Source organism: Triticum urartu, chromosome 6, assembly GCF_003073215.2.
Source record: "Triticum urartu cultivar G1812 chromosome 6, Tu2.1, whole genome shotgun sequence".
In the NCBI taxonomy this organism is placed as follows: domain Eukaryota; kingdom Viridiplantae; phylum Streptophyta; class Magnoliopsida; order Poales; family Poaceae; genus Triticum; species Triticum urartu.
This window is the reverse complement of record NC_053027.1, coordinates 906,515-922,618: the sequence shown is the minus strand read 5'-3', so window position 1 is coordinate 922,618 and position 16,104 is coordinate 906,515. Positions and strand designations below refer to the sequence as shown.

The window sequence follows — 16,104 nt, the reverse complement described above, 5'->3', positions numbered from 1 at the left end:
ATGGTGTATGTACCACCACCAAGATAACTTTCAGGGGCGAGTGAAGAGTTAATGAAACATACCACGGTAACATCTGTGTAAATAGCATGGAAATATACACACCACAGACCTGGTGACTTATGTACAAACACCCCGGTAACTTTGACCAGCTGAAAAAATTGTTAAAAAAAATATCCTAGTAACTTCTGTGTAAATGGCATGGTAACATAAGCACAACAAAGTTGATAACTCACCTACAAACATCATGGCAATTTTTTACCCGAAAAAAATTGTTGAAAACATACCTAGGTAATTTCTGTTCAAATAACATGCTAATACGCACATTGTATACATGGTATTTTTTCCTGGGGTTATGTTTGACCTTGGGAAAAAGTTGTTTAGAAAACATAACCTCTCGATAAATTCTGTGTAAATTGCATGATAATATATGCATCGTAGACCTGACAACTTTTGTGTAAATAACATGGTAACTTTGAATCGGAGAAAAAGTTGTTGAAAACAAACCCCTGATAACTTCTGTATAAACAACATGGTATTGTACCCACCAGGAACCTGATAACTCAAGTACCAACACCGCGAAAACTTTGACCCAGGAAAGAAAACCTTGTTGAAAATATACCTCCCATAAATTCTATATAAATAGCTTGGTAATTTATGCACCATGAACATGATAACTTACATACAAGCATCATGATAACTTTGACCCGGGGAAATTTGTTGAAAAAACATCCTTCGGTAACCTCTTTCTAAATACAATGATAATATACGCACCATACATCTGATAACTTAGGTACAAACACCGTGATAACTAACTTCAACCAGATAACATACCCCCAATAACTTCTGTGAAAACACCATGATAACTTTTGACCCATGGAAAATAGTTGTTGAAAACATACCCCCAATTACTTCTCATGTAAATAGTATAATAATATACGCTCCTAGACCTGATAATTTAGGTACAAACACCATGATAACTTAGGTACAAACACCACGATACCTTTTGACCCATGAAAAAAATAATTGAAAACATACTCCCGTAACATCTGTGTCAATAAGATGGTAATATACGCATAGCAGAGCTGATAACTTAGCTCAAGCATGATAACTTTTGACCCAAAAAAAAAGTTGTCGAAATATGCCAACATGGGATCTAGTTTCAAAGGTCTCGCCGAGGCAAGATTATTTTTTGTGAAAACGCATTTTGAATCGAGCAGATGTTTTAAGCTACAAAACATTTCAAAATTTTAAAATAAAGAGAATCTACGATGACATTAGCTTTTCTTCAGTTTTAATGTATTTGCATGTGGGGAGAAAGTTGTAAGAAATCATTTTTATTCCCGGAATTTGCCTATGTGAACATCGTGGTAACTTATATACAACAGACGTGATAACTTGCATACTTCAGGTGTGGTAACTTTTTACTCGAAAAAACAGTCGTCGGAACATATTAATATGGGATCTTGTTTCGAAGGTCTCGTCGCGACGAATCTTTTTTGTGAAAATAATTTTTCGATCGGACCGACGGTTTGGGCTACAAAACATTTTAAATTTTGAATTTCTTTAGAATCTTTGCTGACATCAGCATTTTTGTCTTATATGCATGCAAGCAAAAATTAAGGGAATGAATAGTTGGCTTTGCTGGATGCTCGTTCGATAACTCCCATAAAGAAACCAGGACCGCTGCCTCTACCCGATTGATCGTTCAAATCCATCATACGGATCTATTACTGAACGTCCGACTGGGTGGAAGTTAGCAAAGTCCTTTAATGTATTTGCATGTGGGGAGAAAGTTGTAAGAAATCATTTTTATGCTCGGAATTTGCCTATGTGAACATCGTGGTAACTTATGTACAACAGACGTGATAACTTGCATACTTCAGGTATGGTAACTTTTTACTTGCAAAAATAGTGGTCGGAACATATTAATATGGGATCTTGTTTCGAAGGTCTCGTCGCGACGAATCTTTTATGTGAAAATAATTTTTCGATCGGACCGACGGTTTGGGCTACAAAACATTTTGAATTTTGAATTTCTTTAGAATCTTTGCTGACATCAGCACTTTTGTCTTATATGCATGCATGCAAAAATTAAGGGAATGAATAGTTGGCTTTGCTGGATGCTCGTTCGATAACTCCCGTAAAGAAACCAGGACGGCTGCCACTACCCGATCGATCGTTCGGATCCATCGTACGGATGTATTACTTAACGTCCGACTGGGTGGAAGTTAGCAAAGTCCATTTAAGTACATTAGGTACAAGAACGGTCTTGTGTGTAATGTTTCTTACACATTGTCCTCACGACAAGTAATGTATCTAATCTCTAATGTCTCTGAAGCAGCAGAACCACACCAATAATCTTTAACAATTCGGTAGATTTTCTTTACTACAACCACACTGATAATAATCAAATATGCTTCATTGCATTCGATCCAGTTTAAAAATACACTTTTTATTTCTGTATGTTCGATCGGTATCTGAAACTATCTGTACTGTTACATGTCCAGAAGTGCTTGCTTACAGTGTTCTCTTCGAAATCCTCACGTCAAGCAAGATGGAGCAAGTGTAACAGCAAGGAAGGCTACTCTCAGTTACGAAATGCTTGGAGGTTCTGAATGACATGGATGATGTGCCCGATGAAATCACAATCCTTGCCGCCAGTGTATTCAAAGATGCAGCAAACCTTGGGATTTTCTTGGGTTACAACTCAAGACTGTGGGGTTTGTGGTTTAAAGAAGGAACTGGACAAGATTACACTTCAGTGTTAGACAAAATAGGGTTTGGAACAATGCTCGATACCCTTGGTGGGTACGGCTGTCATATATTTATAAGAGGGAACCGTACAAATACAGGTTATGTTACAACACGTATATCTAATATATACTTAGTCTAACACCCTCCCTCAATCTTAACTATGTCCTGAAACACTCAGAAGGTTAAGATTGCGACAACATCCTTCAAAAGAAGGCAAGGGCAAGGGTTTAGTGAAAATATCAGCAAGCTGATCCTTAGAAGAAACAAACTTAATCTGAAGGAGCTTCTGAGCAACACGTTCCCTCACAAAATGATAGTCGACTTCGATGTGCTTCGTTCGGGCATGAAATACTGGATTGGATGAAAGGTATGTGGCACCGATGTTATCACACCAAAGAACAGGTGGCTGAGTTGGGGAGACCTTCAACTCTCGAAGCAACGACTGCATCCACATGATCTCAGCTATGGCATTAGCAACAGCTTTGTACTGAGCTTCGGTACTACTCCGAGACACCGTAGCTTGCTTGCGAGCTTGCCAGACGATCAAGTTAGGCCCAAAGAACACAGCATGTCCCCCCGTGGATCGCCGATCATCAGGACTACCAGCCCAATCGGCATCAGAAAATGCTGAGATCAGTCCAGAACATGCAGGCTGAAGATGGAGACCATATGAACAAGTGTGACGAACATAGCGTAAGATACGCTTAACAGCTGACCAGTGAGAATCACGTGGTGCATGAAGATACTGGCACACACGGTTAACTGCAAATGATATGTCTGGTTGAGTAATGAGCAAGTACTGCAGTCCACCCACAATGCTGCGGTACTCAGTGGCATCCTCAGGAGAGAGCAAGTCACCAGCAAGAGCTGTCAGTTTGTCTGTGGCAGACATGGGAGTCGTAGCAGACTTGCACTGCAACATACTTGCACGACGCAGAAGATCCTGAGAGTACTTCTTCTGAGTAAGAGTCAAGCCACTATCAGAATGAAGAACCTCGAGGCCCAGAAAATAATGCAGTCTTCCAAGATCTTTAACAGCAAACTCAGCACCAAGAGAAGACACAAGCCGATCCGTAGCAGAAGCAGACGAACTGACAAGGATGATGTCATCAACATAGACCAGAATGTACATAGTCACCTCAGGTCGCTGAAGAATAAACAGAGACGTGTCTGCTGTAGAAGGAACAAACCCATGTGCACGAAGAGCAGCGCCAAGACGGGCATGCCACGCACGCGGGGCCCGCTTCAAACCATAGAGAGCTTTGACAAGGCGACACAAATGATGTGGCTGAGCCGGATCAACAAAACCTGGCGGCTGACGCATATAAACCTCTTCTTCCAGAACTCCATGGAGAAAGGCATTCTGAACGTCAAGCTGTCGAAGCGACCATCCGCGAGTAACAGCCAAATAGAGAAGAACACGAATAGTAGTTGGTTTAATAACAGGACTGAATGTGTCTTCGTAATCAATGCCATACCGTTGTTTGAATCCCTTGGCAACCAGGCGTGCCTTGTACCTCTCAATGGAGCCATCAACATGTTTCTTCACCTTGAATACCCATTTAGAGTCAATGATATTGACACCAGATGGAGGTGGAACAAGACGCCAAGTGTTGTTTCTTTGAAGAGCATGAATCTCCTGCTCCATCGCAGCACGCCAATGTGGGATGCCAAGCGCTGCTCGAAAATGTCGTGGTTCAGTCGTAGGGTCAGCCTCAGCATGCGCCACACAAGCCGCAAGCCACGCGACAGTGCCGTCAGTGCGCTTCTTCAGTTGGAAGATGCCACTTTTGCTGCGAGTATGGGGACGCAGGACGACAGGCGGAGATGGCACTGGAGCTGCCACACCAGAGGAGCCACTATCCATCAGCGGCGAGGAGGACGTGCCGGCGGGCGAGTCTGGTGGCACGGTCAGGGTCGGCGAAGACAAACCATGCGTGACCGGCGTCGACGGACCAGGCGACGAAGACTCGGTGACCTGCGAGGCCGCCGGCCCAGGGGATAGCGCCGCGGGTCCAGCCGGCCCGGCCGACAACTCCGCAGGTTCGGCCGGCCCAGGCGACAGCGGGGCCACTGGCCAAGACGACTCGGGCACCCCGTCGGGTCCACGTGCATGGGGCATGCACGCGTGATCGACAGCGGGGTCAGGCGGAGTAGTGGCGGGGGCAGCCTCGTTGAGCGCCTCGCCCGGCGTAGCAGCAGCTGGCGCAGTTGTGGCCGTATCATCATCCAGAAGCTCAAGGCGAGCGCCTCGTCCAGTCCCTACACCATGGTTAGGGAACAACAGAGGAGAATATGCAGCATCCACAAATTGATCAGGCAAAACTGGAAAAGAGTGCAACTCGGTGACGGGAGTATCGGTTGGTGATGTGAGTGTGGAAAACGGGAAGACAGTCTCATCGAAAACAACATCAGGAGAAATGTAAACATGATTTGTCGGAATGTGAAGACACTTGTAACCTTTGTGAAGAGGACTGTATCCAAGAAACACACATTTTTTGGATCGATACTCAAGTTTATGCTTATTGTACGGACGAAGATGCGGCCAACACGCACAACCGAACACTTTGAGTAGGGAGTAATCTGGAGTATCATTAAGCAACACTTCTAGCGGAGACTTCATGTGAAGACGTCGTGTGGGAATCCTGTTTATCAAAAAACAGGCAGTAACAAAAGCATCGCTCCAGAACCGAAACGGGACAGAGGCATGTGCAAGAAGTGTCAAGCCAGTTTCAACTATGTGACGGTGCTTGCGCTCAGCTACACCGTTCTGCTGATGTGTATGAGGACAAGACACATGGTGTGAGATGCCAAGCTTCTGAAAGAAGGTGTTAAGGTTACGATACTCACCCCCCCCCCCGAGTCTGACTGAACATGGATAATTTTGTGCTTAAGCAATCGTTCAACATGTGCTTGAAATTGCATAAAGACATGAAACACATCAGATTTGCGCTTAATAAGATAAATCCAAGTAAAGCGACTGAAAGCATCGATGAAACTGACATAATAGTTGTGACCACTAACAGAAGTTTGGGCATAGCCCCACACGTCTGAAAACACAAGTTCAAGAGGAGCCGTGACAACACGACTTGATACAGAAAAAGGCAACTGATGACTCTTGCCTTGTTGACAGGCATCACACACTAGAAACTCCTTATTACTCGACTCAACAGGAAGACGATGACGATGAAGCACATGGCGCACAATGGGAGTAGCAGGGTGGCCAAGGCGAGAGTGCCACTGCGACGATGACACCCGAACACCACTGAAAACTTGAGAGACTCGTGGCACATCAAGCGCATATAAGCCGTCGCGAGCTCGACCACTAAGAAGAACGTCCCTTGTGTCCCGGTCCTTAACAAAAAAATGGAAAGGGTGAAACTCAACAAACACATTGTTGTCACGAGTTAATTTAGGAACCGAGAGTAAACTACGTGTGACTGAAGGAACACGAAGGACATCAAGCAGACGCAAGGTTTTAGTGGTACGTGAAAGGAGAGATGCCTGACCAACATGTGAGATGGGCATACCTGATCCATTGGCCGTGCGGACCTGATCGTGACCGGTGTAGGGCTGGCGAGTGGCCAGCTTGTCAAGCTGGCTCGTCAAATGGTCCGTAGCACCCGTGTCCATGTACCAGGCAGGATCCACCGAGTATGAAGGAGTGAACCCGGGATCCGGTGTAGCGAGAGCAGCTTGCTTCTCATTGCCCTTCCCATTGTTTCCAATGCCAAGAAAATCTCGTTTAAAGCGACGATGGCAGCGAGACGCCAAGTGCCCCTCAATGCCGCAGAGTTGACACTCAACCCCACCACCACATGCCTCGCAGTGGAGCCGCTTGCGGCCAGCCGTCTGAGGTGGAGCGGGCGGACGGGGCTGGTTGCCCGAGGTCGGCGGCGCTTTCTGCTTGGCAACGCGGGCGCCCCCGCGGAGAGCAGCGTTCGCAGAAGGACCCTCCGTGTAGACGCCAACGGAGCGGCGAGCAGCGAGCCTCTGTTCGGTGTTGAGGAGGCGTGCATAGAGATCGCGAGGTGGCATCGGCGTGTCACGTCCATTGATATTTTCAACAAGAGAATCATAGTCCTCATCAAGCCCATTGAGAATGAACGAAGTAAACTCCTCGTCACGGAGAGGCTTCCCAATAGACGACAGTGTATCAGCCAAACTTTTGACCTTGTTGAAGAAGGCCGTGATGGAGAGATCATTTTTCTTGACCTCACCCAGCTGGTTGCGAATGGCAGAGGAACGGGCCAGCGATTGCGAGGAGAAGCTGGAGTCGAGCGTGGCCCATGCGTCCCTCGACGTCGCGGCAAAGACCACCATGCCAGCCACGGAGGGAGTGAGCGAGGACTGAATGGCACCCAGAATAGCTTGATCCTGAGCGATCCACCGACGATGAGCAGGGTTGGACACCATGACGGAGCCACCAGCGGTCGAGGGCACCGGAACCATGGCCGGGGGACACGGCAGCATACCGTCGACATACCCCTCAAGGTAGTGACTACGCATCAGCGGCAACACCTGAGCGCGCCACAGGAGGTAGTTGTCGGCAGAGAGCTTCACCGTTACAAGATGAGCGAAGTGGAACGGTCCTGGTTCAGCCACCGGTGCGGAGAGCTGCGAGTCGTACGTCGGAGGAGCACTATACGGAATTAGCGCATCGGCCGACGGAGGCGCACGATAGTGTTGGTGATGACCGTAAGGCGCCGTGGGAGATACGCCGTAGGGCTGCAGGGGCGGCGCGATGTACGGCGCAGGGGCGACGTAGGGCGCGCCATACGGCGCCTCGTAGGACACGGCGGAGGACGGAGCATACTACGCCGGCGACGGCGCAACGTACGGCGCGGGATACGGCCCCCCGTAGGGCACCTGGACGGAGGCACCATGGGGGCCTAAAGCCGGCGGCAGATCACGAGACGGAGTCCTGCCGTAGGGCAGCGACGCAGACGTGTTGTAGAAATTCTGCGGCAGAGACGCATCACGGGAGATTAATCCATCACGGGGCTGCACACGGGAGTTTGGCTCCAGAGATGCATCATGGGCGAGCGATGGATGCATCGTGGGCGATCGGGGCGCTGGTGGACGCGAGCCCGATGCAGCCGGACGGGCCCAGGCGAGCGGCGTGGAGGCCATGAAAGGCGATTCCATCGCCAGGGTTGACGGAGGCGGCACGGCAGCGGAGGCCGACGCGGCGGCAGAGGAGGCGGAAGCACGGCGCGGATCGAACGCGTCGTCTGATACCATGTTAGACAAAATAGGGTTTGGAACAATGCTCGATATCCTTGATGGGTACGGCTGTCATATATTTATAAGAGGGAACCGTACAAATACAGGTTATGTTACAACACGTATATCTAATATATACTTAGTCTAACATTCAGGCACCTCGTAAGTGCCACCATCTCTGTTTTGTTGACTTGTGCGAGGTTTGTGCTGGTTTGAACAAGGTAGGTAGCCATATTTAATCAAGTCGTACCGAATCGTATCTATGTTTTCAAACTTCACTTTCTTGTTACTGATAGGCCAAGGCGTGTGCTTGGATTAGCATGACTCTTAGACTTCTTGTTAATGATTACTACTAATTAATGAAGGAAGTAAGCTTGTTCACCAAAAACAAGATGTTTCAGCATTTATTTTATTGTTCTTGATCTGACCTGATGCACTTTGTTCTAGTAATATAAACAAATAAAAATAAGAACTTCTGAAACTCTATAGAACTTCAGATCTTCTAGTTTACCTTAATAACGGAGTAATGTTGCCTGCATCTATAAAGTTTTTGAGAACGGAAAAGCAATTACACTGGGATCCCGATTGGTTACTGAAAGGCGACTTGCTATATTGCTATTATGGCAGAACACAACTATAGTTCTGCATTTATTTGGTACAGTTGTAAAGCAACATAGCTCTAAGAATAATTACTAACCGGAAAGATTCATAAATCTTTATTATGCAGGCTCGTGTCTTGTACTAGCTTTTTTATTCAACAATGCTTTGAATTTATCTAGTCAAGGCTTCTCCTTGGACTCCATGCTCCACTATAAACTTGAGGTGCTCATCTTTGATTGCATGCATCTCTGCCGCTACATCTCTTGTCAGTGGTCGGTCTCGAGGCTGTTGCTTTGAGCAGGATATGCCAAGCCTGAAGACCGAGACCAAGCACTCTTGGATTCTAATACTTCCAATGCTATCATGTTGTCCTCCATGCAACCACATTGTTGTGTCAGCTATCTCTAAGATTGTATCTGGAAGAGCGTCCTCAACAAACTTATGCAAATCCAATGAATCTCTGAACCTGCCATCGGTTGGGCTCCTTCCAGCAAACAACTCAAGCAGCAATATGCCAAGACTATAAATATCACCAGCTGTTGAGGCTGCAGATCCTTCTCCATACTCTGCAACATGCAATGTTTTGTGCTTAGCACGTCATATTCGAGTGAAAAGTAAAATGTAAAATTAGAAGAGATTTAGTCACCTGGAGCAACATAGCCTATGGAACCTCTAATTCCAGTTGAGCTATATGAAGTTTGCATCCCTTCACTTGTATTTTCTTGAAGGATCCTTGATATGCCAAAGTCTCCAACTCGGGCACTCATGTCTTCGGCAAGAAGAATGTTGCTTGGCTTAATATCACAATGGATAACCAATGGCTGGCAATAGTTGTGCAGATATTCTACAGCGTCTACAATATCAACAACGATAGCAAGCCTCTGGGCAAGGCTGAGCGTGTTGTTTGTAGTGGCCTCTTGAGATTTGGGATGAAGCCAACCATCCAGGTTACCATTGGGCATGAACTCAAAAACCAATGCCTTGAACTCTTGACCTTGGTGGTTGACGGTTGAACAAGAAGTGATGATCTTAATGAGAGAACGGTGTCGTATCCTTCTCATGGACTGACATTCAGCTTCAAAACTTTTGGAATACCTAGATTGACCAAGATTAAACACCTTGACAGCCAATGTTCTTTCTTCAGTATCCAAAACGCACTTATAAACCGCACCATAACCTCCTCTCCCAAGCAAGTTGACTTCTGAAAATTCATTTGTTCCTCTCAATAATGCATTATAGGGGATTCGCTTGTAATGGTCATCAACGATTGAATTTTGTGCTAATATATTCTTGCTAGGTCTGAGCTTCTTGCTAAGTGTCCAAATAAGAAGAATAACTGAAAGTGAGAACAGGAATGCTCCAGCTGTCACTAGAGAAATTACAAGAGACTTTGGAATCTTTTCTGTGTTCTTGCTTATGGAGCATGGAGCCAAATGAAGTTGAGGAGTTCCACCACACAGATTGATATTCCCTGCAACCGCTAAGTAAGTGATGTTTCTGAAAACACCTTCATTTGGAACCTCACCTTGCAAATTGTTGAAAGATATATCCAATCTGGTCAATGATGTCAAATTTTGTAGAACTAACGGGATAAACCCTGACAAGTTGTTGTGTGATAGGTACAGTTCCTCCATGTATCCAATGCTTCCAAGGGCCTCAGGAATATTACCAGAGAACTTATTCATGGCCAGGTTCAATATACCGAGCCCCTTTATATTCTTTAGTGACTGAGGTATGCTTCCCTCGAACAAATTATTGTCTAGTGATAGCCATTCCAGCACTAAGCAATTCTGTATATTGTCGGGTATCTTACCAGACAACCGGTTTCCTGATAGAGTCAGTCGATTAAGATTTACCAAACTACCAACCTCATTAGGAAGGGGGCCAGAAAGGGAATTGTATGACAAGTCCAAATACCAAGAATGGCTGGGTAATTTGAAAATCTCTCTGGGTATTGAACCGTTAAGATGGTAGTTCATTGACAAATCGAGTATAAAAAGTTTATTCAATTCCCCAAGGCTTGCCGGAATTGGCCCCTCCAATTTTCCATTGTATGCAGAAAGGACACTTAACCGTGAAAGGTTCCCTAGCGATGATGGTATGAGACCAGACAAGCAATTATTGGACAAGAATAGCTCGATCAAATTCTGTAGCCTACCAATGCTCTCTGGAATTACTCCAGAAATGGAAGTATTTTCTATCACAAGCTTGTTGAGACCAACCAAATTGCCGATGTCGGCTGGGATTCTCCCAGAGATCCTATCGTCCGCTATGTATAACTTCTGGAGACTTATTGACAGGTTCACAATCGAACCTGGTAGTTGTCCTTCAAAATAATTGGAGCCGAGTTCCAATAGCTGCAGCTGGCTGCAGTTTGCCAAAGATGTTATGAATTCCCACCCCTTATTATCATTCGCTTTAAGCTTATTGTAACTTAAACTCAGTTGCTGGAGACCTATGAGCCTCCCAAATGTGGGAGGCACATACCCACTAAATTTGTTATGAGCGAGGTCAAGTGATATGAGGGAAGATATGTTGGATATTGAGGAAGGGATGGTTCCTGTGAAGTTATTGGCACCCAAGAGAAGATATTTCAAATTGGGGAACTTGCTTCCGATATCATCTAGAATACTTCCATACAACATATTTAACCCTACAGCAAATACTTGGATCGATGATGACCAGTTGTAGAGAGAAGGTGGGAGCATAACAGTGAGAAGGTTACTGCCGAGATTGAAATACCGCATGCTTTGGATGCTACTGAGCCCTGGTGGGATCGATCCCATTTGCTGGTTGTCGGAGAGGTCGAGGAGCTGTAGGTTGGATAGATTGGCCAGCGACATCGGGATTGTCCCTGTGAAGATGTTGTTTCTGAGCGACATAAATGTTAGATATGTGAGCTTCTCTCCAAGTTTAGCCGAGATGCCCCCGCCAAGCTTGTTGTTGTCCACACACATTTCAGTCATGCTGATGCATGAGCTCAGGTTTGCTGGCAATGTGCCGGAGAAGAAGTTCTTGCTCAAGTATAGCCCATGCAGGCGACGAAGATGGCCAAGGCTCGCCGGAATGTTCCCGTGGAGCGAGTTGGAGTCCAGATCGAGCATCTGCAGGAATGTGAGGTTCCCGATGACCGGTGAGAGCGTTCCGACGAGACCAGTGCCATTCAATCTCAGCTCCACCACCCGCGCCGGCCTGCGGTGGCACGTCACGCCCTCCCAGCTGCAGAAGCTGGTGCTTCTGTTCCACGAGGCCAGCAAGTCGCCATGGCTGAGCTTTGCTTTGAAAGCAAGGAGCGCGGCCTCATCGCCCGCACTCACAGTAAAGATCAACAGGACGGCGACAAGTGACCGTAGTAAGATCATGGCGATGCGATGACCCCTATTGTTTTACCTCTCTTTGTATGCACTCTCGGTTTGGTTGCCATGTACCCTTTGCATGTTCTATATATATACTAGCTTGGCTTAGTTTGTCATGTGGTTGTTGCAAGACTTGATCGCTTCAAAAAGGTTGGTATCATCATAAGTCAGTCAGTGTAACCTTCCAACCTATGATGGGTTATAGTTTACATTGGGTCCTAGGAATGCCTGATGCTGATGGGCACCGTTGCAGCCTGGGATAAAGAAAAATAAAGTTAATGGCCGGCCGGCCGGCACTGATGGGCATGTTCGACTTGCTATACCTTGGGAGGTTGTGAAGAGCAGGTCGTCGGGCGTGTATCTCATCTTCCACTTCGTTGAGCGTGTCATCATCGCCGTCCATCAACTCGTAGAATATAATGATGCAAACAATAAAGAGATGGATGCAGGAATTAACAAGGACCCCCAACAAGCATCAACCCGTAGATACATTATAGAAAATAAGAAAAGCCTTCGGCCTGCAGCTTGCTTGCGATGGGATCTAGGTTTGCCTTGTCATCCCAACATGTATATATGTACGCCGCCTCTCGCACCCAGTCATGAAATCATTAGGTAGATCGTCACTGATCAAGAATGATGGATTCATTACACGATGCTGCATCTTCTCAAGAGATGTTCATCAACCAAAATATGGGTCGGCAATGATGCTAGGCGTTGCTTGGCATTGTTTTTTCATGAGCTCCACCAAATTTGGCACGGGCATCATGCACTCAAGCATCTTGCATAAAAAAAATCAGATTTTCGTGGAACTTTTTGCTATTATTTTAAATTTTATTGTTCAGAGGGAGTAAATGAGCCCGGGCTCAGATAGCAATTACTGGGCTTTATCATAATATTATAGTAGATAATTAAGGCGCGCGTTACCATGCTCGTACAGCTTGAGAAAATAATAAAAGATATTTATTTGATAAAATCTTGACAATACATATAATTTTTCAATATGAATTGGAGGTGCATTATTATTTGAATGACTGTGGTAGGAAAATATAGGCATTGCAAATAGTCCACAAATGCTTGGCAGTACTAATATAATGATTTGCTGATGCCAAATAAATAAATAATGATTTATCGACGCCAAAAATTATAATGATTTAACCACCTCAGCACTGAACTACAAAACAAACAATTTTAAGAAAATGAATAATTTCAAAATATAACAATATGAGTGCGTAAATTACTCGTTTCATACATGACAAATCATTGAGGGAGCCAAAACCCGGCTGTTCCCAAGGAAACCACTGCACTCTTGGACTCCCCAGAAACGATACTTCTTGTACCAAAGCATAGTTGGGAGATGAACAAAGAAGACAAATTGCCCTCATGAGCGGTGAATGGAAAACAACACAACAATCAGCTTCAGCTGGGAATTTCCCTGAACGCTCTTGAGGCTTGAGGTACACATCCACCGCCACAGCGCTCACAGCCTCGCATAAATGTAAATATTCAACAAGACATGGTACATCACTGATTCATTGAACGCTGGAAGGCATCAATAATATTCTAAACTGGCCGCGTCGCCCCGTCTCGGGCAACTCGGGCGGCTCCCGAAACCCTAGCCGCCAGGGTCACCACCACATCCCTCCCTTCCCTTTGCCGCTGCTGGAGGACGCCGCCGGGCTAAGCCCGGAGGCCGACGGTGGTGGCGGATGCTCTCCTCCCTGGATCAAGTCGGAGGGGGTGGGGCAGGACCTCCATGCGCATGATGGCGCGGCGACGATCTGATCCATGGTGGCACGACGGCGTGCTTTGGGCGGAGGCCTTGGGCGGCGGCACGGTTGCCTGGTGGCGAGCCGGCGGCGACGGCGTGAAGAGGGCGCCGTGGAGGTCCGGGCTGGCCAGATCAGGACCCTGGGGCGGCGGCCCTAGACGGTGGCGGCGGGTGAAGCTCGGGCTTTCCGTGGCGGCATGGCGTGGTGCAGTCCATATCCAAGGCGAATCTGTGTCGGCGATCTCGTGGTTTTGCCACGGATTGGTTCCGATCAGAGACGGTGATGAGCATGTGGGATCCATCTCGGCGGCTCTTGCGGTTTGGCGAGGTGGGGTGGGAGTCCTCCTCCCAGGCTCCAGTGGTGGCGCATTCAGGCAGTGGCCGGTCTGCCAGGGCTCCTACGGTGGAACTGCTGTTGCGGTTGGTCGCCGGATCTAGGCGGCTAGATCTGGGGCTTTGAAGGCGGTCGAGACAGTGCACAGGTTGTCGGGTGGATTTCTTGGGACGGATCCGAGTGAAAACTTGATCTTCGGTCGTTGGCCGGAGCCGGTGATGACGATGCCCTTATCATCGTTTTCTTCATGAAGGCATCATCGAGGTACAAATCTCAAACCCACCCAATACCTTCGGGGGAAACCCTAAATGAGTTGATCGGATGATGACGGCATTCATGTGTTGTTTCCCCACTACTAGGGAAAACCTTATACACAGAACTTTAGCAGTAGCGCGTGTTAAAAAAGCACGCTAGTGCTATGTAGCAGTAGCGCGTTGGCGCAAACCGCGCTACAGATACAATTTTAGCAGTAGCGCGCCTGAAGATAAAAGCGCTACTACTAAAATTCCCATTGCCAAGCCGACAGGCTACACATAATAGTAGCGATCTACTGCGAACAACGCTACTGCTAGTTGGTTTGTAGCAGCGCGTTTACGCACAAAGGCGCTACTGCTAAAGGAAATAAAATTAAATAAAAATCAAATAGAAAAGTAAATGAAAATGAAAGAAATATAAAAAGGAGAAAGAAAAAAAATAAAATGTAAATAAAAATAATTGAAAAAGAGAAAAAAGAGAAAGGAATAGCAGCAGCGCATATCCAGAAACGCGCTATAGCTAACTTAGCAGTAGTGCACTTCCCATAACACGCCACTGCTACTTTTGACTTAACCGCGCGGTTCGTTCCTCCCCAAGGCCACTTCTCCCAAATCCAAACTCCTCCGCGCTGTCGCCGCCGCCGTCGCCCGTCGGCCGCCGCGCGCCGCACACCCTCGACGCCGCACACCCTCGACGCCGCCCCCGACCCCAACCTCGATGCCGCCCCCAACCTCGACGCCGCCCCCGCCCCCGACCTCGACCCCACTAGCCCCTCCCTCGCCGCAGGCACACGAGGTGAGCACGCCTGCTCCTCCCCCTCCCCTACCTCTCCCTAGGGTTCTTCAAATTGTAATTGCATCAATTAGTTAGGGTTCATCTAGAGGTGGAAACGAATTGGATGTTTTCTTGATAAATAGGTTTATGAATAAACACTACTGTAATGCATAATAATTTCTAAGATTAATCATAAAAGGAGTAAACTTTGACAATTTATTTGACTTTTAAGTTGGATAATTGGAATATCCGATCGAATACGAATATCGGATATTTCGGATTATCCGCTACCACTTTCCACCCCTAGGTTCATCAAATTACATGATAATTAGGGCAGTAGTTCGTAGCTACTAATTAGTTAGTAAGAACTAGGTACTAATTAGGTACTAGTTTAATTTTATTTATAGAAAGTTTATTTTTAGTAAGAACTAGTTGAATTAATAGAACTAGTTGAACATGTCACATTGTTGTTATTTTTTTAGTTAAAGCAATTATTCCCGCATCGATGTCGATGATGCCTATCCGGCATCCTCGTCGTCGACTCGACGGAGGACACCTGCTTGACCAGATGGGCCATGTCCGGGATTGGACTCTGTCGGGCTAGTACTGGGAGGCGCTACCTACTGGGGGGCGCAGCTTGGTGAGGAGGCAACCCGTCGTTGTCCAGAACCTTCTTTGGTGGCGGTCGCGTGGGCCAGTGATGGTGCAGAGGCTTGAGGACCCCGCGGAGGTGGTATGTCACCGTGTCAGGGAGGAGGACGCGCACGTCCGTCACTACTTATTTGCGTTGGAGCACAGGTTCTCCAATACCTGGCAGGTTCTCCAGGGATCTCACTGGAGCTACGATCCTGTGATGGTTCCTTCTCTTTGGGTGTCCACCGCCCGCGCCGATACCCGTCGTGCGCTAGGGTTTTAGTTGTATTAGTGATGTTATATGTATGATACTACTCGGGATGTATTAGTGATAATATTCGACGATGTACGGATGCATGAGATGATTTACTTTTACTTATTGAATGCATGCTAATTTGAATACT

The 16,104-nt window shown here is 46.7% G+C and overlaps 1 protein-coding gene across 1 annotated transcript; it reads right to left on the bottom strand.

Annotated features, from left to right (window-relative positions):
* Positions 1-8,751: 8,751 nt before the first annotated feature.
* Positions 8,752-11,942, bottom strand: LOC125512295 (putative receptor-like protein kinase At3g47110). The gene is made up of 3 exons (XM_048677391.1): positions 10,825-11,942; positions 9,227-10,698; positions 8,752-9,146 (listed from the first exon to the last, which is right to left on the bottom strand). The coding sequence occupies exons 1-3, from the start codon at positions 11,940-11,942 to the stop codon at positions 8,752-8,754; spliced, it is 2,985 nt and encodes a 994-aa protein (XP_048533348.1).
* Positions 11,943-16,104: the final 4,162 nt, after the last annotated feature.